The 21395-nt window shown below is 37.4% G+C and overlaps 1 protein-coding gene and 1 pseudogene across 9 annotated transcripts in view; both read right to left on the bottom strand.

The window, feature by feature from the left end:
• The window catches only part of DNAH7 (dynein axonemal heavy chain 7), a 393327-nt gene that overhangs the window by 253433 nt on the left and 118499 nt on the right, over positions 1-21395 (bottom strand). For 8 of the 9 annotated variants that reach the window (XM_054679168.2, XM_054679172.2, XM_054679171.2 and 5 more), the window contains 3 exons: positions 19813-19932; positions 8739-8922; positions 7754-7933 (listed from right to left, as the gene is read on the bottom strand). In XM_054679168.2, the coding sequence (XP_054535143.1) occupies positions 7754-7933; positions 8739-8922; positions 19813-19932 (484 nt within the window). The remainder of the gene's footprint in view (positions 1-7753; positions 7934-8738; positions 8923-19812; positions 19933-21395) is intronic. The other variant, XM_054679169.2, reaches the window with a different exon arrangement.
• LOC104005309 (transcription factor E2F3-like) lies at positions 1164-2639 on the bottom strand (annotated as a pseudogene).

A 21395-nucleotide genomic window follows, 5' to 3' on the forward strand; every position in this document is an offset into this window, starting at 1 on the left:
ACACAATGGGAATGTCTTTCTCCCTAGAGGCCTCTCCACCTGACCCCATCCTGAGAAGAGGTCTCCGAGTGCAGCGTTAACAGTCCTTTCCCAGTAACAGGGGCGTGGGAAGCACAAGGATTAAGGGATCCATGCCTGCTGCTCCTTGGGACTGTTACATCATTTGACCTGGTTCTCCTTTCCAATGGGTCACTCCTGTCAGCAAGCCCCAGGACTAACTTGCTCCAAGCTGGGAGTGGAAGCAAGATGGGACAATGCTTCTTGGAGAGCCTGATAAACCTCAGATCACACAGGTTTAGATGTTCTAATCAGGAGAGGTTCTATCCCTCTGCTTATGTAATGTGAATTTGTAAAATTTCCTTCAAAGTAAGCAATTAAATTGAAATGGTGATGAATGTCACAGGAATACATAAATGGCAGCTAAAAAAAAAGTACAAAAAGTCTAAAATAATCCACAAAGAACTAAGTAGGCATTTGCTACAAATCAACTGGAAAGTCACAAACATGCGGGGGATAGGGGAGTGGGCATAGTTTATGGAGATAGAAAAATCCACAACAGCTTAGAGTGGCAGAACTCTACTAGTCTTCTGTAACTGCAACAAGTATATTTGAAAACAGGTTCTTCATCCTAAAGGCTATGGAGCTTTTAAGGGTTTTGAGGAAGTTTTGTGTCCCCTCCTTCTGGGACACAGAGTCCAGAGCTTAAATTGAATTTAAATATTTCTAAGAAGAACCGAAGTCCATTTCATACTTTTGCATGACTTCAAGTTTGCATTTGCGGCAGTTCCATTCCATATTAGCATACCCCAAAGGCATACATTCTGTGGAGAAGGCAGAGATTGAAATACTATTAAGGAAGATCATTGTTTACCAGTGGGTCAGGTGGCCAGACCCCATTCTACAGCCCATCTGTCAGGCACAGCGAGCCAATCCGGGAAGAAGGAACGGAGGAAGAAAAAGTTAGAGTGAGAAACACCTGATTGCATATTTTTTCATTTCCTGACTTATCCAGGAGATCATGGAGCCTGGAGAAAAGCAGGGTTTTCCCAAGGGAGCCTGCAACTGTGCATTTAGACAAGTTGTTTATTTTTTTTAATTCATTAAAATGTCAGCTTTCTTCTGAAGTCTGTAGTTTACTTCGTGATAATTTCTTGGAGGAAGAAAGTAGGAAGGGACCACACTGCATGACAGATGTTCTGGTCCCATGATAAAAAAATTATTGATTTGTAAGGAGAATGCACATGAAGCATAATCAACCATACTTGAAGTCTTCCACCAGTGGAAGCTTTTCCAAATCATCAGCATCAAAGATATCACTGATGCCTTCCTCCTCCCCAAGGCTCAGGAGACAGTCCTCCTGCAGCAGGAGAGGCAGTAAGTTCACAAATGGTCCTTCTAGGTTAGAAGGAATTTGGTCCTCAGTCTGCTGTAAAAAGTTGGCTGGGGAGGCCAAGGGAGAAAGGTTTGCCATAGAAATTGACCAATCGCCATGTCCTGTGTTGGTTGAATCCAAGTCTTTGGAATTGGGTTTAGAGATATTCCCATTGTGGTCTTGGTTGTTTGTTTTCACTGGATTGTGTGTTTCCATCTCTTCTGGACAGGAGTAAACCTCAATTGGTCCTTGGGTACTTGCCAAATATATCTGTAGGCTCTCTATTGAGTAAAGTGCTTCAAGTCTTGTTTCTGGAGGGGCTTTCACAACTTATAACCGTTTGGTCTTTAAGACCACTAAGTTTTCAAATATCTTGATACGTAACATAAGCTAACCTTTGATTCTCTGAATCTGTGGTTAATAGTTTGAGGTCCAGGGTATAGCTTTGGATCAGTTCATCTAATTTTTTCTCTTCCTGACTGAGCTCGGTTGCTTCTTTTGACAGGCGTTGACATTGGGCCAGCATGTCCTCATCCTCAGACAGACTGTAGCCCACTGGATGTTTTCCTTCTTCCTTTTCTTTAGACAGAGTCTTGCTCTGTTGCCAGGCTGGAGTGCAGTGGTGCAATCTCGGCTCACTGGAAGCTCTGCCTCCTGGGTTCAAGCAATTCTCCTGCCTCAGCCTCCCGAGCAGCTGGGACTACAGGCACACACCACCATGCCCAGCTAATTTTTGTATTTTTAGTAGAGACAGGGTTTCACCATGTTGGCCAGGATGGTCTTGATCTCTTGACCTCGTGACCTGCCCACCTCGGCCTCCCAAAGTGCTGGGATTACAGGCATGAGCCAACACACCTGGCTATTTTTAGACTTCTTAATGAGGGAGATGCTTTGAATGTTGGTGATATCATAAGTCCTTCTCTTTTGTACTTTTAGCAGTTTTTCTGCCTTGTTCAAATCCAAGACCCCATGGAGAGACTGGCTCAGGAGCTGAATGAACTTCTTGGTGAGCAGACCAAGGGATGTATCATGTGGCGTTTTTCTGAGGGAGACTTTTGGAGTTTTAGGACTATCTGGACTTCATAGAGCAGCTCTTCTTTTGCCCTCAGGGGTTTTGAAACCATCTGAGAGGTACTGTGCGCGCCTTTCCTAGCTCTAGGCTTCACTTCGCCTGCTGCTGTAAGGGCATTTCCGAAACCAACCTGGCTCAGCAGGGGAAGATGGGAGGCCAGCTAGAGAGGGGACCCGGAGGGCCAAACAGACCAGTGGTGTGGGGGTGAAGGCGGGCACCAGTGGGGGAGTAGGGAGAGAAGATAAAGGGTGGTGGTGCTGGGCAGATGCGAGGGCGCTGGGACTGTCCCAGGCCAGGGAGCCTGTGTGCAAGAGGAAGTGGTTCCCTAACTCTCCAGCAACCCCTGCTGCCTCCTGCTTTGTAGTCTTTGTAGTCTATTTCCAAGTAAGGTAATGTGATGCCTCCAACTTTGTTCTTTTTGCTCAAGATTGCTTTGGCTATTCAGGGTCTTTTGTGATTTCATATGAATTTTAAGATTCTTTTTTCTGCTTCTGGGAAGAATGTCATTGGTATTTTGATAGAGATTGCATTAAATCTGGAGATCACTTTGGGTAGTATGGACATTTTAACATAGTTAATTCTTCCCATTTATGAACACAGAAAAATCCACACTTTGTGCAATCATATATGCTAGCTTTATAAGGCAGTGCTTGCATTGTTCACTGTTGACAGAAAATACACTAGAGTGCAATGTCATATCATCATAATCTTTAAAAACAATACTTTTTCACGTTGAGGAGAAATCTATCTAGATCAAAGAAAGACTACTTATTCACTGACCTTTGATCTTTGATTCTGTGAACAGCAACCAGAGCAGACTAAAATCCTTAGCTGCAAAATTTGCATTCTGCTCTCAGGATTATAATAATTGTAGGCAAGAATGGACCAGACAAAAATTTTAAATAAGCAAACAAATCTTAACAGTTTATCTCCTTTTCTTTCCATTTTAGAGGACAAGTAAATATGCCCACATGGTTTATTACCTGAACCAACTTAATCTTTTTTTTTTTTTTTTTTTTTTTTTTTTTTTTTTTTTTTTTTTGAGACAGAGTCTCATTCTGTTGCCCAGGCTGAAGTGCAGTGGCATGATCTCAGCTCACTGCAACCTCTGCCTCCTGGGTTCAAGTGATTCTCCTGCCTCAGCCTCCTGAGTAGCTGGGATTACAGGTGCCCACCACCATGCCTGGCTGATTTTTGTAGTTTTAGTACAGACAGGGTTTCACCATGTTGGCCAGGCTGATCTCAAACTCCTGACCTCAGGTTATCCACCCGCCTCGCCCTCCCAAAGTGCTGGGATTACAGGCATGAGCCACCATGCCCGTCCCCAACTTACTCTTAAATATACATATGCTCTACCTGTTGCCCAGATTTTATCTATATTGTAACAAAACAAAATCATGTCTGCAGTGGACATTCTACAACATTCAAATTGATAGTATCAAAGGATTCCTTAGGCAACTGGGTAATTTTCTCAGTTATCCATGGGTCATTTGCCTACTATTCCCCCAGTGGGCATTTCAGGAAATCATCTTGCTTAGAACTAGGTACTTCATGAGAACATTAGTGAATCCCACCACTGTTTCACCCCTGGGCTCATTAGATGCTTGGTATCATCTTTTTGGAAAACAGAAATTTTTAAGATAAAGGAATCTATACGATGTACTGTGTGCAATGTAAAATTACTTGATCTCATGTGAAGCTAATATTCACTATAGATTGTTTCTTAAATTTATTAATAGCCTATCTAATTTGTAAAGCCTATAGGTTTACCTTTCTAAGCAGAATCGGATACTACGACTTCAAAACTATATTAGAAAGTATAATTTTGGGGCCATGCATGGTGGCTCATGCCTGTAATCCCAGCACTTTGGGAGGCCAAGGCAGGCAGATCATGAGGTCAAGAGATCCGGACCCGTCCTGGCCAACCTGGTGAAACCCCATCTCTACTAAAAATACAAAAATTAGCTGGGCATGGTGGCGCACGCCTGTAGTCCCAGCTACTCGCGGGGAGGCTGAGGCAGGAGAATCGCGTGAACCCAGGAGGCAGAGCTTCCAGTGAGCCGAGATCACATCACTGCACTCCAGCCTGGGTGACAGAGCAAGACGGAGTCATTCATTTTGATATGAATTTAATCGTCTCCTATTAACAGTTATGAGAAATGATATTTTGTATGAGACACCTCCAGATGTTCTAAAGCATATCACATTAAATCAGGAGATAGTGATATGCTTGGACTCATGGTACATTAACCCATTGCAGGTTTACCTTCCATGAAAAAAAAAGTGTATTTTAGTTGACTTTCAATTTCTACCAAAGGTTGTGTTAAGAAACAGCTATATAAATTCCATTTTTGCAACTGTTGTCAAAGATCACTGAGATCATGTTCAATTATCCTATTCATGATACCCTACATATCACTTGTAGGGCATCATCTAGGCATATTTTACCAGTACTGATTTCTGAGTACTGACTCCATCATTATAAATCTGTATCTCTGGGGCAAGGGACAATGGTGAATGGTGATGGGATCCCTGGAATTTGGATCGTTCGTATACCAAACCTCAATGACATGCAATTTACTCATGTAACAAACTTACACAAGTACCTTTGAACCTAAAATAAAAGTTGAAAAATAAAATGTGTTACCAGATGATGATAATCCATACGGTTTCAGAACCACTACCCATGAATGATGCCAACTGTAGGCTTTATCTCTCAAAATTTGATACCATGAAAAACATCTCTCTTCCTAAGAAGTTTCAATTAACTGTTCTAATCATAATTAAAATTTGTCATACTTTCCTTTAGAAACCAGGAAGCTTGGGGCCATATTTTATAACTATAACACTATAGCAACTGCATTCCTTTTGATAATTATAAAAGTTATGGCTGGGTGCGGTGGCTCATGCCTATAATCCCAGCACTTTGGGAGGCAGAGGTGGGCGGATCACGAGGTCAGGAAGATCGAGACCATCTTGGCTAAGATGTTGAAACCCCATTTCTACTAAAAATACAAAAAATAGCCACGCATGGTGGCAGGCGCCTGTAGTCCCAGCTACTCAGAAGGCTGAGCAGCAGGAGAATGGTGTGAACCAAGGAGGCAGAGCCAAGATAGCACCACTGCACTCCAACCTGGGTAACAGAGCGAGACTCCAACTCAAAAAAAAAAAAAAAAAAAAAAAAGTTACTTTTCTTCACTTGATCTTTGTCTACTAATTCTTTTCTTACTAACTTGTTAAATTTGTCTTGTTTCATAAGTTACTTCAAATCATTCTTGAAAAAGTCAGGGTACAAACAGAATAGAAAAGAATGCAATAGATGAACTAGAATTACACAAAAGACAAAGTAAGCAGTATGTTTCTTGAGAGACTTCTATTCATGGTAGTATGAGGAATAGATATCCAGAAAACAACTACTCAATTCAAAACACATAAATATGCCAGAAGAATAAAGCTGACTTTATCTTTTATAACGTATAGCTAAGGAAATAACAACAACAAAAAAGTCTAAGGGACCAAAATGAGAGAAAGCATGAGTTGAAAGGTCATTATGTGCAGAAGTGAGCAGTTGCCCTGGGGACCCTACTGATCCTTGGTGTTCTAAGCTTTGCTTTAATGAGTTTCCGGCAAGGTGGATGCATGGGAGGGGCTGCCAGGAAACAAAGCCTCAAGGTTGAGCAAAGTTGGAAGTCATAATTGGCATCTCCATGTAAAGCCAAGAACACTGAAGGGTGACACAATCTTAAAATGAGAGTTCTGAGGAGACGAAACTTCAGAATGCTGAAAGGTGACAGACCTTTGAATATGAGAAAAGTAAAAATGTCCTGGTTTTGCTTTGTTTCTCTGTAGAGGAAAAAAACAAAAGATGGTTGCCTTAAGAATTTGTAACCACAAGTCTATTTTCACACAGATTTCAGTGAATATTCGCACAACCAGTATTGTCCTTGAAATCATTAAGCAAGAATTCAGCTAAAAATGGTCCTTGGTCTGCAAGGGTCTGGGGAGCACCTGTCACAAGAATATGGAAACTCCAAAGGAATCAACTTAAACCAAATCCTCAAAGACTTTTTTCATAAACTTCTTACAAGCCTAAGTATAATAATAAAGGAAAAATACCCAGAGAAATATACCACCAGGAGCAGGAGTCAGCAAACAGCAGAATCAGATCAGCAAAAACTGTGGATATTGGTAATATCACATACAGAGTATTAAAAATATTTAATCTGTGTAAAGAGAAGTAAAAGCTTAATGAAAACATGACCAAGTATAAAAGACTATCAAAAACGACTAGGCCTATTTGAAAAGAACCTAATGGAATTCCTGAAAAATAAAAATAGAATAATAAAAAATTGGAAACTCAATGAAAAGGATAATATCCTCAAAATGGATAATTTCATATAATGTTAAGTGAAACAAGCAAAACACCAATTACTTATAAGATGCTTCCACCTATACAAAGACATGGAAAAACTAAACATAAATTGTTTAGTAATAAACAGACAAGTAGTGAGCCTATTTTTCAAAATTAAGAACAAAAGCTCCAAACTTCAAGATAGTGATTCTTTGCTAGAAGGTGGAGAGATAAGGATGTAAACAAGAAGGAGCAAAGGGGAAGAGCTTAAAGGTACCAGCAATATTCTATCCCTCAAGATGGGCTGTGCCTATTTAGGTGTTAACTTTATTACTACTGAAGCCTTTACACACTAGTTTCCTGCACTCTTCTGTATACAGCAAATATGTATAAGTTATTTTAAAAATACAAAAATAAGGAGAAAGCTTCTGATTGGACTTACAAAACTAGAAAACATTATAAGTTGAAGAATTTCCAGACATGCTCATTTCATATACTAGATTCCAATAACTACTGTGGAAATGTCGTAGATTAGATCTATGAGTTGAAAGTATAAAGGAGCTCACTATTACGGAAAAAGGTGTATGAGGGGAGTAATAAATTCGAGGACAGTTTTACAGAGCTGGAAAAGCATAAAGAGACCTACAGCATGGCATGAGTTTACAGGAAATGGTAGGAGAGCTACAGTAAACACTCATTGGCTGCTTCAAACCTGATCAGAACTTTAATTCCTTCTCCTCAGAAAGTTTTCAGCTAAGTCCAAAGGAAGACTAAACTAGGAAAGTAGGTATATTTTGAGAGGCCATTTGGAAAATGGTAGTTTTTTAGGAAAACTTTCTTATAAGCCAACATTATTATATTCTGTGAAGCAGAGGATACCTGCCTTCAACTTTCAGAAGTTACTTGAAGTGAATGTCATTATGCAAATTCAAGCAATCTTAATATCCTTGTTACTTACCCACTTGGAATATAATTTTGTCTCAACTCTTGGCACAAAACTGACAGCTTTAATCATGACATCATAAACATTTAGAAAGATATCCATATAGTCACTCAACTCAGGTTCAAACTTAATGGTGTCATTATCAAGAATCAGCCTCATGATGAAACCTGGATGTTCAAAAGCTCTAACAGAATCCTGCAAAAAATTAAAAAATTTACATACATAAATATGTATGAATTGTGACAGACTAAGTAGTACACCAGTCCCAATTAGAATACATGGGAACCCACACTTCCTCTTATGACCCAGACAGCTAAGCCAAGGAGGAGCTCTAATAAAAAGAGCAAGAGTGATTCTGAGCTACAGTTGATGGTATCCAGTATCCATTGGGACTACAGGTCAACTACAGGGTCAAAGTCCCAGAAAAACAAGCGTACATAGCAGTGGAGTTCTAGAATCATACAAGATAGAGCCCAAGAGAAGAACACTCCAATTCCAAGGCCCTGCTCACACTGCAACAGGACCTCCTTCCAGAAACAGAAACGGTTCTTCTTTGCTAAAGTTACCTCATGGTAACTTTCTCCAGCCTTCATGACCCAAATTTCCCAATTATGTGAATTTTCACTTATTTTCACTAATCTTATCTCTAGTCATGATAATCATATATCCTAAATATGCAGGTTGACATTAACTCTTTTTTTTTTTTTTTGAGACAGGGTCTCGCTCTGTTGTCCAGGCTGGAGTGCAATGGCACAATCTTGGCTCGCTGCAGCCTCAAACTCCTGGACGCAAGTGCTCCTCTCACCTCAGCCTCTTGAGTAGTGGGGACTACAGACATGTGCCACCATGCCTGGCTGACAATTTTTCTTTTAAGATAAGTGTAATAGGTCTAAAGATGTACTTTCTGCCCTCTCACTGATAGAGATGTTATTTTCCTCTCTGGAATAATTAAAAATAAATAAATTTGTAAATACATATTGGTGAACTGAACCATACTTACTGGGGGTTGTGCAATTAAGTCCGTGAAATCTTGCATGGAGACTAAAGTGAGGTCCTGCAGCTGTAAAGTCATAAGTGCAGCAGCACAGTTGAAAAAAGATTCCAATTTGGCACTGCTGTCACCAGTTGGCAACTGCTTTTTTTTATTACCTTGGTAATAAATATTCTGCACTTCTGGAAACCACCTTGAAAGAACAAAAGACTTTTAAAAGTCAGTGCTTTCAGTGAATTACTCCTTTTATATTAAGCATTAACACTAATTTCTGGACATCTAAAGGTCTTCATAGAGAAGTATATTGCTAAATGATATTACCCACTCTCCAAAATGTAAGTGCTAAAATATGTCACTTCTAGGAAAAGAAATTTTAAATCTTAGCCAATAGAAAATTACTCAGTGATGTGATGCTGTGAGAAAGACATAATTCTAACTCCTGGAACTATGGCTCCTGACTTTTTGAAGAAATATAGAACTAACTTTACTGGATATTACAAAATACTCCTCTCCAATCTCCTAAATATTATCTAGGGAATATATTTGTTAGTTTAAAGTTAAAATGTGAATAACTGATTAACCAAGGGAGGGCTTATACCATGTTCAATACACTTTGTTGTTTCATGCTATTCTATCTGTTTACAGTTACTTGAAAACAATTTGCAAATCAACAAAATCAGGTATTTATGTTCTCATTCCCCTTAATGTGATATCCTGAAAGAGTGTCTGATCTAAAACAAAGTTTCGAATGTGTATGTGTCCTTGTAATAAAAGGATTACAGTGTAATTTCATATATAGGTACATAATGATGATAATAAGCAAAGTTTTCAACTTATAAAACCACTCTCCAACACTACAGAATTTTAAAATATTGTTATCTTTTTTTATAAGAGATAATGAATTTTTTAAATAGTCAATATAATTTCAGGAGTTTCCTGAATGTTCCAAGAGAGAAAATCTAAATTTGAAATATATTTATTCATCCCTTTAACAAATATGTGTTAAGTGTCTACTACATACTAGGAATAGCATTGTAGAAGATATAAAAAATATGGTATCGGCTGGGTGCGGTGGCTCACACCTGTAGTCTCACCACTTTGGGAGGCCAAGGTGGGTGGATCACCTGAGGTCAGGAGTTCAAGACCAGCCTGGCCAACATGGTGAAACCCCATCTCTACTAAAAATACAAAAATTAGCTGGGTGTGGTGGTGAGTGCCTGTAATCCCAGCTACTCGGGAGGCTGAGGAAAGAGAATTGCTTGAACCTGGGAAGCAGAAGTTGCAGTGAGCCGAGATGGTCCCATTCCACTCCAGCCTGGGTGACGAGAGTGAAACTCCGTCTCAAAAAGAAAAAAAAAAAAAGATGGTATCATCATTTCTCTCATAATAATAAAAGCAATGTGTCATAAAAGAAAAAAAAATCTGAAATAAAAGGATAGAGATATAATTTTCCATTTAAATAATGAAGAAGGGTTTCATAGTGAAGATGGCAATTTCACCAAAAAAAAAAAAAAAAAAAAAAGATGGAAAAGAGAATGAGGAAGGCCCTGAGAGAAAGATTCAAAGTGGAAGAATTATAAAGAAAAATAAATGGAGTAGGTAGGGTTATCAGATCATTTCAGTGTCTAAAATAGACAACAGAATAGAAAACAGGAAGAAATATACAGGGGAAGGTCCAGTTCAGGCAAGAGATGAAATAAGTTTAGGTCTGCAGAACTGGAAAGAGGACAAATACGATGTATTTTAAAAAGTATTCAATTGCTCATTCTCTCAAAAATATTTATATGACTCCCTATTATGAATGAAACATTTGGGGTACAAAAGATTTCTTAATTCTCAAAGTGCTTAATAGATCAGTGAAGGGAAAGAGGCACATACATACATAAATAAATATTGTTTTTAAAAAGGACTTAGAAGAGAACAAAGTACTGGAGGCATTCATAAGGAAGAGATCACTTTTGATGAGATAACAGTAAAAATTTCATGAAAGAAGGGTCATTTAGGCTGGGTATTGAAGGATAGAAGAGAGTCTTCTCCAGTAATGACCTGCATCAAGCATTCTAAATAGTGTAAACCATAACAGTTTGCTGATAGTGTGCAAGAGGTCCTTATTCCATTTTAATCTCCTTAACCTCTAATTCAATCTTTATAATTAGGCAAACAAAGATGACAATGCTAAGAGTCTCAGAGTTTCAAGTTTTCATAGCACTCCCATCTCACAAATGAAAACAAATAAGGAGTAACTAATCACTTTAAAAATCAGTACTTGGTTAAAAGGGGGAACAAAGAGCCTTCAAACTTAGTGCACAGATGGATTTTTAACAGTGGTAAGGTGTGGTTACAGACTATTCATAGAAGTTATATTCTGTTTCATTTAACATGACTATTTCTACAGGCATGATCCAAGGTGAAAGTCTTTTTAGAACTGAGGATGGAAAAGACAAGTTAGATCTATATTACAGAAAACCTTTAAAGGCATATTAAGAAATTTGGACTTACTTTCTCAACAAAAGGGAGGCACTGAACTGGGGAATATTTTAAGACTCATTCGGCAGTGGTTTATAGGCTAGGCTTGAAAAAGAAAGCCAGCAGAGACAAAGGAATATGGCAGTTATTCAGATTTTGCAATAGGCTATATGGGAGGCTAAGAGGGCCAGCCAAGGGTAGTAGTCCTGGGGATTAAGAGGAAGGGATACACATGCAAGTTGCTTCTGAGAGTAGATCAAAAATAGTTGATGGTCATAAAATAAGTCTCAATAAATGTAAAAGGTTTAAAATCATACAAAATCATTAATCAATAACAGAAAGACACTTAGAAATTCACAAATATGTCTAAAGTAAACAACACATTTCTAAATGGCCTATGACTCAAAGAAGAAATCATAAGGGAAATTAGAAAACAAGATGAATGGAAACGAAAACACCACATAGCATAACTCAGGGAATGCAGCAAAATCAGTGATTAGAGGGAAATTTTTAGCTGTAAACACCTATGTCAAAAACAAGGGAGGGCTGGGCATGGTGGCTCATGCCTGTAATAATCCCAGCACTTTGGGAAGCTAAGGTGGGAGGATTTCTTGACTCCAGGAGTTCAAGACCAGCCTGGACAACATGGTGAGGGTCTGTCTCTCACACACACACACACACACACACACACTCTTAGCTAGGCATGGTGACATGCGCCTGTGTTCCCAGCTACACAGGAGGCTGAGGTGGGAGGATGGCTTGGGCCCAGGAGGTCAAGAGGATGCAGCGAGCCATGTTCATGCCACAGCACTCCTGCCTGGGCAACAGCATGAGGCCTTGTGTCAAAAAAAAAAAAAAAGAGCTGGGTGCAGTGGCTCACGCCTGTAATCCCAGCACTTTGGGAGGCCAAGGCAGGCAGATCACAAGGTCAGGAGATCAAGACCATCCCAGCTAACACCGTGAAACCCCGTTTCTACTAAAAATACAAAAACAAAATTAGCTGGGTGTGGTGGTGGGCACCTGTAGTCCGAGCTACTCAGGAGGCTGAGGTGGGAAAATGGCATGAACCCGGGAGGCAGAGCTTGCAGTGAGCCAAGATGGCACCACTGCATTCCAGCCTGGGTGACAGGGCAAGACTCCATCTCCAAAAAAAAATATATATATATATATAAACTCAAAACAAGAAGGAGAAGGGAGGAAATAAAGACGTAAGTCCAAACAAAAAAATATTGAATAGAAAAATAAAGAAAAATCAACAAACCTAAAGTTGGTTGTTTAAAAAGATCAACAAAACTCATGAACTTATAGTTAAACTGACCAAGAAAAAAGATCAAAGACTCAAGTTGTTAAAATCAGGAATAAAAGGGGAGACATTAATACTAACATTACAGAAATACAAAGAATTAAAAGGGAATATAATATACAATTGTTTGCCAACAAATTTGATAATCTAGAAAAAACGGACAAATTCTACGAAGACAAAAACTACCAAATCTGACTTAAAAAGACACAGAAAATATCAATAAACCTGTAGCAAGTAAAAGAGATCAAATTAGTATTAATAATTTACAAACCTTCCAGGAAAAAAGGGCCAGGACTAGATGGCTTCACTGGTAGTTCGAACAAGAATTTAAAAAATTAACACCAAACCAAATGTTTGGTTTGTAAAGAATTCACTAACCAAAAAGGAAAAAAGAAAAGAATGTTTTCCTACTCATTCTGTGAGGTATTACTATAATACCAACTACAAAGACATAACACACACACACACACACAAAAAAAAAACTACAGACCAATATCTCATATGAATAAAGACATAAAAATCCTCAACAAAGTACTAGAAATCCAAATCCAGAAGCACATAAAAAGTATTATATGATCACATGTGATGGCTCATGCCTGTAATCCCAACACTTTGGGAGGCTGAGTCAGGAGGATTGCTTGAGTCCAGGAGTTTGAGACCAGCCTGGGCAACACAGTGAGACCTTGTCTCTACAAAAATGAACAAAATTAGCTGGGCACATGCCTGTAGTCCCAGCTACTCAGGGGGATAAGGCACAAGAAACACTTGAACCCAGGAAGCAGGGGTTGCAGTGAGCCAGGATCGCACCACTGCACTCCAGCCTGGCTGACAGAGCAAGGCCCTGTCTCCAAAAAAAGACAGGATTATCTCCATTCCATGACCACGTAGAATCTACCTCAGGAATTCAAGTTTGGTTCAATACATGAAAATCAATGTAATATGCCATATTAATAGAATAAAAGGGAAAATCACATGATTATCTCAATAGATTCAAAAAGCATTTATAAAATCTAACACTACATGATAAAAAACCATATCTGCTCTTGCTGCTTCTATTCAACATTGTAGTGGAGGGTCTAATCAGGGAAATTAGCTAAGGAAAGGAAAAAAAAAACATATCCAGATAGGAAAGGAAGAAGTAAACTGTCTCTATTTGCAGATGATATGATCTTATAGAAAGCCATAAAGAATCCACACGCAAAAACCATTAAAGCTAATAAATAAGTTTGGTAAGGTAGTAGAATACAAGATCAATATATAAAATTCAGTTGTATTTCTACACACTAGCAACAATCTGAAGATGAAATTGAGAAGACCATTCCATTTACATAGCATCAAGAAGAATAAAATACTTAGAAAAAAATTAAACCAAAAAAATACATTTTTGTATTTACATTTAATACATATAAAATTACATACATAATTACATACAAAAAATGTAATACACATATACTGAAAACTATACGACATTGTTGAAATAAATTAAAGAAGAACTAAATAAATGGAAAGACATCCTGTGTTCATGAATTGAAACACTTAACATTATTAAGTTAAAATTAATGTACAGATGTAATGCATTCCCTATTAAAATCCCAATGGCATTTTTAAAAAAATGGACAAGTTGCTACTAAAATGCATATAAAATACAAAGGACTCAGAACAACAACAATTTTTCAACTCAGAAAAATAAGAACAAAATTGGAGGACTCACACTTCCTTATCTCAAAACTTACTACAAAACGGTTTGGTACTGGCATAAAGACAAATAGGCCAATGAAACAGAATAGAGAGCCCAGAAATAAACCCTCCCATATATGGTCAAATGACTTTCAGCAAAGGTGCCAAGACAACTCGCCCAGAAGAGTCTTGCACAAATGGTGCTCAGACTACCAGATATCCATATGCAAAATAATAAATTTGGGCTCCTACCTCAGACCATGTATAAGTTAAAATGAATTTGGTTTGTAAAGGTCAAAAAGGCCTAAATGTAGGAGCTACAACTATAGAATGATTAGTTCTGTTTACCACACAGGTAAACAGGTAAATCTTGGTGGCTTTGGATATGATACTGATATGGTTTGGCTGTGTCTCCACCCAAATCTCACCTTGAATAGTAATAATCTCCATGTGTCAAAGCTGAGACCAGTGGAGATAATTGAATCACAGGGGCAGTTTCCCCTGTACTCTTCTTGTGGTAGTGAATAAGTCTCATGAGATTTGATGGTTTTATAAATGGGAGTTCCCCTACACATGCCCTCTTGCCTGTCGCCATGTAGGACAGGGCTTTGCTCCTCATTTGCCTTCCACCATGATTGTGAGGCCTCCCCAGCCATGTGGAACTGTGAGCCAATTCAACCTCTTTCCTTTATAAATTACCCAGTCTCAGGTATGTCTTTATGAACAGTGTGAGAACAGATTAACACAGATACCAAAAGGCACAAACAACCAAAGAAAAAACATAAATGAGACTTCATCAAAATTAAAAATATTTGTGCTTCAAAGGATACTATCAATAGGAGAAATATTTGTAAATAATATAATTGATAAGGGTCTAGTATCCAGAATATACAAAGAACTCTTAAACCTCAACAACAAAATATCAGATATTTTACATGTCAATAATAAAAATCAGACAACCCAGTAGAAAATGAGCAAAGGGTTTGAATAGACATTTTCCAAAGATGACAAATAAATAGACAATAAGCCCATAAAAAGACAGTCAACATCATTGGTCATGAGGGAAATGCAAATCAAAATCATAGTGAGATACAACTTCATAACCACGAGGATGGCTACAAGCAGAAAGATGGACAATAACAAGTGTTGGAAAGTATGTGGAGAAATTGGAACCCTCATAAATTGTTGTTAGGAATGTGAAATCTTATAGTCACTTTGGAAAACAGTGCGAGTGTTCCTCAAAAAGTTAGAATTACCATATAACCCAGCAATTTCACTCCTAGGTATACAGTCAAGAGAATTTAAAAATATATTTATGCAAAATAAATGTTCATAGCAAAAACAGCCAAAAAGTGGAAACAACCCAAATGCCCATCACCTGATGACTGGATGAATAAAATGTCTTATATCCATATACTGAAATATCATTTGGCCATACTGAAGTATCATTTGGCCATGAGAAGATATGACATATTGATACATGCTATAATATGAATGAACTTTGAAAACATTATGCTTCCTGTAAGAAGCCAGGCATAAATGACCATATATTCACTGAGACGAAATGTCCAGAGTAGGGAAATTCATGGAGACAAAAAAAATATTAGCATAGTTACCAGGCACCTCTGGGTGGAAGAATGGGAAATGGCTGCTAACAGGTACAGTTTCTTTCTAGGGCGTATTAAGCCATTCTTGTGTTGCTATAAAGAAATATCTGAGACTGGGTAATTTATAAAGAAAAGAGGTTTAATTGGCTCATGATTCTATATGCTGTAGCAGCATGGTTCTAGCATCTGATTCCAGTGAAGGCCTCAGGAACATTATAATTACGGCAGAAGGTGAAGGGGGAGCAGCCATGTCATGGCCAGAGCAAGTGCAAGAGAGCAAGGAGGAAGGTGCCATACACTTTTAAACAACCAGATCTTGTGTGAACTCAGAGCAAGAACTCACTTATTATCATGAGGACAGAACCAAGCTATTCATGAGTGATCTGCCCCCATGACCAAACACCTCCCACCAGGCCACACCTCCAACACTGGGGATTATGTTTCAATATGAGATTTGGAGGGGACAAGCATCCAAACTATATGGCATGGTGAAAATGAAAATGTTCTGGAATTAATGGTAATGGTTGCACAACCTTGCGAGTATATTATCAACTACTGAATTGTACACATTAAAGTAGTGAATTTTATGGTAAATGAATTATTTCTCAATAAAAAAAGAATAGCAATACATTGGGTACCGCTGGAAGCAGAGCTAAAATTTCATGCTTTCTTACATGAAATTTCAAAAGAGAACAAAAAAAGTCCCAAGGTTTTCAACTTGGCCTAGTAATGGTTCACAACAGGAAGAGTAGCAGGTTTCGAACCAAGAGAATAAGCATTGCTAGGGACATGCTGAGATTCAGATGCTGACATGACATTCAACTAAAGATATTCAGTATTACATTGGTCTGGGCAAAGACGTGTTGAGGAATACCTAAAAGCACAGGCAAGAAGGCAAAAATTAACAAACAGGATAACATCAAGCTAAAAAGCTTTGCATAGCAAAGGAAACTAGACAAAGTAGAGAGACAACCTACAGAATGGGAAAAAATGTTTGCAAACTATTCATTGTACAAAGGATTAATAACTGGAATACATAGAGAACTCAAACAACTCAACAGCAAAAATCCAAATAATCTCACTAAAAATGGGCAAATGATTGAAATAAACATTTCCCAAAATAAAATGTACAAATAGCCAACAGGTATATGAAGAATGCCCAACATTCCTATTCATCACGGAAATGCAAATCAAAAGCACACTGATGCCAACATTCCTATCCATCAGGGAAATGCAAATCAAAAGCACACTGAGATATTATCTCACTTCGGTTAAAATGGCTACTATCAAAAGTACAAAAAATAACAGATGCTGGCAAGGATGCAGAGAAAGAACTCTTTCCTTCCTTCCTCCCTCCATCCATCTCTCCCTCCCTGCTCTTCTTCTTCTTTCTCTCTCTTTTTTTTTTTTTCTTGAGCCAGAGTCTCGCTCAGCCACCCAGGCTGGAGTGCAGTGGTGTGATCCTGGCTCACTGCAACCTCCACCTCCCAGGTTCAAGCGATTCTTCCACCTCAGCTTCCCAAGTAGCTGGGATTACAGGTGTGCGCCACCACACCCTGCTAATTTTTGTATTTTTAGTAGAGATAGGGTTTCACCATGTTAATTGTGGTTGCAAACTCCTGACCTCAAGTGATCTGCCCACCTCAGCCTCCCAAAGTGCTGGGACTATAGGTGTGAGCCACCATCCCTGACAAAAAGAGGAACTTTCATACACTGTTGGGAACACAAATTTGTACAACCACTAGAGAGAACACTACAGAGGTTCCTCAAAAAACTAAAATTACAGCTACCATATAATTCAACAGTTCCACTGCTGGGTATATACCCCAAATAAAGGAAATCAATATATCAAAGAGATAGCTGTACTCCCATGTTTATTGCAGCACTGTTCACAACAGCCAAAATACAGAATCAACCTTGGCCCATCAGTGGGTGAATAGATAAAGAAAATATAGTGTGTGTGTGTGTGTGTATAGTATATAAAATGTAAACAAAATATAAAATGTATATAAAATATAGTATATAAAATGTAGTTTATATACACAATGGAATATTATTCAGTCATAAAAATGAATATAATCCTGTCATTTGCAGCAACATGAATGAGCCTGGAGTACATCGTGTTAACTGAAATAAGCCAGGCACATAAAGATAAATATCACATGCTCTTATTCATATGTGGAAGCTAAAAAAACATTGATGTCATGGAGGTTGTAAGTAGAATCGTGGTTAAGAGAAGCTAGGAAGGGCAGGTTTGGGATGGAGGATGAAGAGAGGTTGGTTAATACGCACAAAAATACAGTTGATAGAAGGAATAAGTTCTGGTGTTTGACAGCAGTGTAATGTGACTATAGTTAACAAGAATTTATAGTATATTCCAAAATAGCTAGAAGAGAAGATTTGGAATGCTCCCAACACAAAGAAATGATAAATGTTTGAGGTGATGGATATGCTAATTACCCTAATTGAATCATTATGCATTGTATGAATGCATCAAAATATTCCATTAATATATGTACCCTATATATGTACAATTATTATGTATCGATTTTTAAAATTGGTAAGACAGGCCTAAAGCTCAGAATACAAAATCTTGAGGCAGACGAAATCATGAAATTGTCAAGAAAATATAAAGAAGAGAGATAACAACAAAGACCTGGGGAACCCTACTTGTAGGGAATAATAATAAGTAAAGCCAGAAAAAGATAAATGGAAGAAGAACTAGAGAAACACAGCAGCACAGAAAAGCGGGTTTCCAGAAGTCTGGAAACCACACACTGTGAGTAAAAATGGAAGATGAGGACGATGAAAAGGCATTTGGGTTTGAGGTGGAAGTCATAATTAATCATTTGCTAATTGTTTCTCCTCTGTGAGCTGATGCTCTGCCTTTTGGTCATGATAAACACTTTCTGGCTCACTACTTAAAATATGGTCAGAGAGTTCTTCCCTGAGAATCAATCAGGAAGCATCAAGAGATACAGCTAATCAATCTGCATTTCTCAGCAAAAAAATAATTCAATAAAGGTTTGTACTCTACTCTGTAATTTGACACCCATTTAACTAAAATTTACAGTGGTAATGTATTCCTAGGGTAGAACCCAGAAGTTACAGATCAAGATAATTTATTTGTATCCTGTCCTTAAGAGGTCACTTTCTTCTCTGTAATTAATTATGGGTTTTCATTTTATCACCTCTTAACTCTACTTTTACATTAACTAAATACTAATATAAAATAAAAGGCTAAAGTTTTTTCAAGTAATATCAAAGAATTTTATTCTAACACATTGGAGAAGAAAGCAAGATAAAGGAAATATTTAATCTCAAATTATGAAGATATCTTTCTAAGTAACTTTTAGAAATCATGAAGCTATGCTAGCAGTTTTATGTCCTCTGCTATCTTAAATTTGACCGAATTTCAAGGTCCTGTTTATAATAACTTAATGACCCATGAGAGAAACAATTTTCCTAAGTTGCTTCAAAGCATACTGTCTGATTCCCAGATTATGAATTATCATATGTGGCTATTCCATTCTGAAAAGCCAATCCAAGGAGATATTCAATTATCATCTGATAGGTCTGCCTTCTAGTGAGATTTTTTAAATTCATTTAAACGATATACTTTCCTCACTTAACCATTCTTTAAACTCTTCTGCTTTCCCCATCCAAAAACAAAATGAAAGGAGGTACAGAGCCTAGCATGTGTTAACAGTAGATGACAAATACCTGGTGAATAATGATTAGGTAACCATTCTCTCATGGTATTAAGCACCCCTCTCAAAGGATAGGTACAAACCAGACACTTAGAAAAAAGTAACCATTTGTCATGAACATTTTAGTTTCTGCACAATCTACGCTGTGTAGAACATCTGGACAAATATTACAGACTAAGATAATTAAAGATATTATATTTAAATCATGTAGAAATGATTTAAAACATTAAAATTGGATCTTCTAAAAGCATTTAAAATGCAGTAGCCCACAATCATATTTTTAAACTTATGCTTTCCTACATGAAATTTCAAACCTTTACATTTTAAGTAGAGTCTCTTTGGCAGATTCCATGTGTCTCATGATAATGTTCTGAAAACTTGACAGCTCTAATGCATCCTGGCAATTATGAAATTCTTTGATATCAACTAAACGTAATTTTCTGCAAAAGATAAAAATAAACAGTAATTTAACAATGACTTTTTTGGTATTTAATATTTTATTAATTGGTTCCTTCTTAAAAATATCATATTCCTAGGTTTAATCATTAAAAATTGTGTTCTATATAATTAAATGTTAAAGAACACAAGATATTCTAATTTTAAAAATAACTCATATAATTAAATTCAATAGGAACACAACAAAATACATAACTTCACTGTGAAGTAGAAGAAAGTTGCAATAACTGGGATATGAAGGATAGTTTAAACTGGTTTTTGCTTTTAAACTGTAATAATTTAAACAGGAAAAGAGGGAGGGCTCAATGCTTCTAGGATCCACTGCTCTGAAAAGAAAAAATTGCAGCCTCTCTGAAAAGAAAGTGGCCCTCATTTCAGGCAGGCATGGGTTGAAGGAGTCTCACATCTAATCAAGAACCAGTATATCAAACTCTTTTGAGCCTGTCTGTTTTTTTTTAAAGAACACAGGGATTACTGGAGTCAACAACTTTCAATACAATCCTTCTTTTGACTACAATGTTATAGATCTTTGTTATACACACGGTTTACTCATCTAAGTATTTTCTCTGTCAGGTTAACAAAAATGAAAGAATAATATTAGCATTAGTATTAACTTGTTCTTTAAAAAATCACATTTAATGTTTCCTTAAAGACCAATGTAAAATACTGGTTAGTAAATAAAACACATTTCAAATCTATTTCCTTATATTTCTTCCACAAGCTAAAATTCATCTGAGTTATAATGTACTCCATACATGACATTGATAATAATTAGGCACAAAGTACGTATAACCATTGCTAGAGAACCAATGTGTTATTCTGCATAATTGAGCAATGTAATGTTTTAAATAAAATGTTTAAAATATAGCATAATAGCACATAGTAAACATGATCTGATCTCTTTAGCTTCCTAGTCAATGCTTTCAACATTATTTTACATTTTCAAATTGCAGCTGTAATCAGGATGCAGATGCATGTGGTGTGAGATAGCACTGAATAAGTAGTAGTTGCAAGGGCACAAGCTCTGGAATTCACCTTGCCATTGAGTCACCAGACCAATTTTCCTTAGTTTCTTCGTATTCGATTTGAAACAGAATTCGAGGCACAGAATACCATCTTTGATGTTTTGAGATTGAAAGGTTTTACACAGTACAATAACTTTCCCATGAAATCTCTGCAGATAGCATTACCCATCTGGTCAATAGGATGAATTGTTAAGAAAACAGGAAAAATACTACCAGACACTGTTCTTGCTTTCTCAGGATAGTCCCTACAATAACCCAGCAGTGAAACAATAGTTTAAATCATTGGTTTAAGGCAATAGAAAGGATCAGGAAAAAAGATATCACTCACTATGCATTAGCTTCAATTTGGTTAGCAGAAGGAAATGTAAGTCTCTTTAAAAGTTTTATGATGATGAGTCTTCTATTCACCAAAATAACTTCTT

This window comes from Pan troglodytes, chromosome 13 (genome assembly GCF_028858775.2).
Source record: "Pan troglodytes isolate AG18354 chromosome 13, NHGRI_mPanTro3-v2.0_pri, whole genome shotgun sequence".
NCBI classification, from domain to species: domain Eukaryota; kingdom Metazoa; phylum Chordata; class Mammalia; order Primates; family Hominidae; genus Pan; species Pan troglodytes.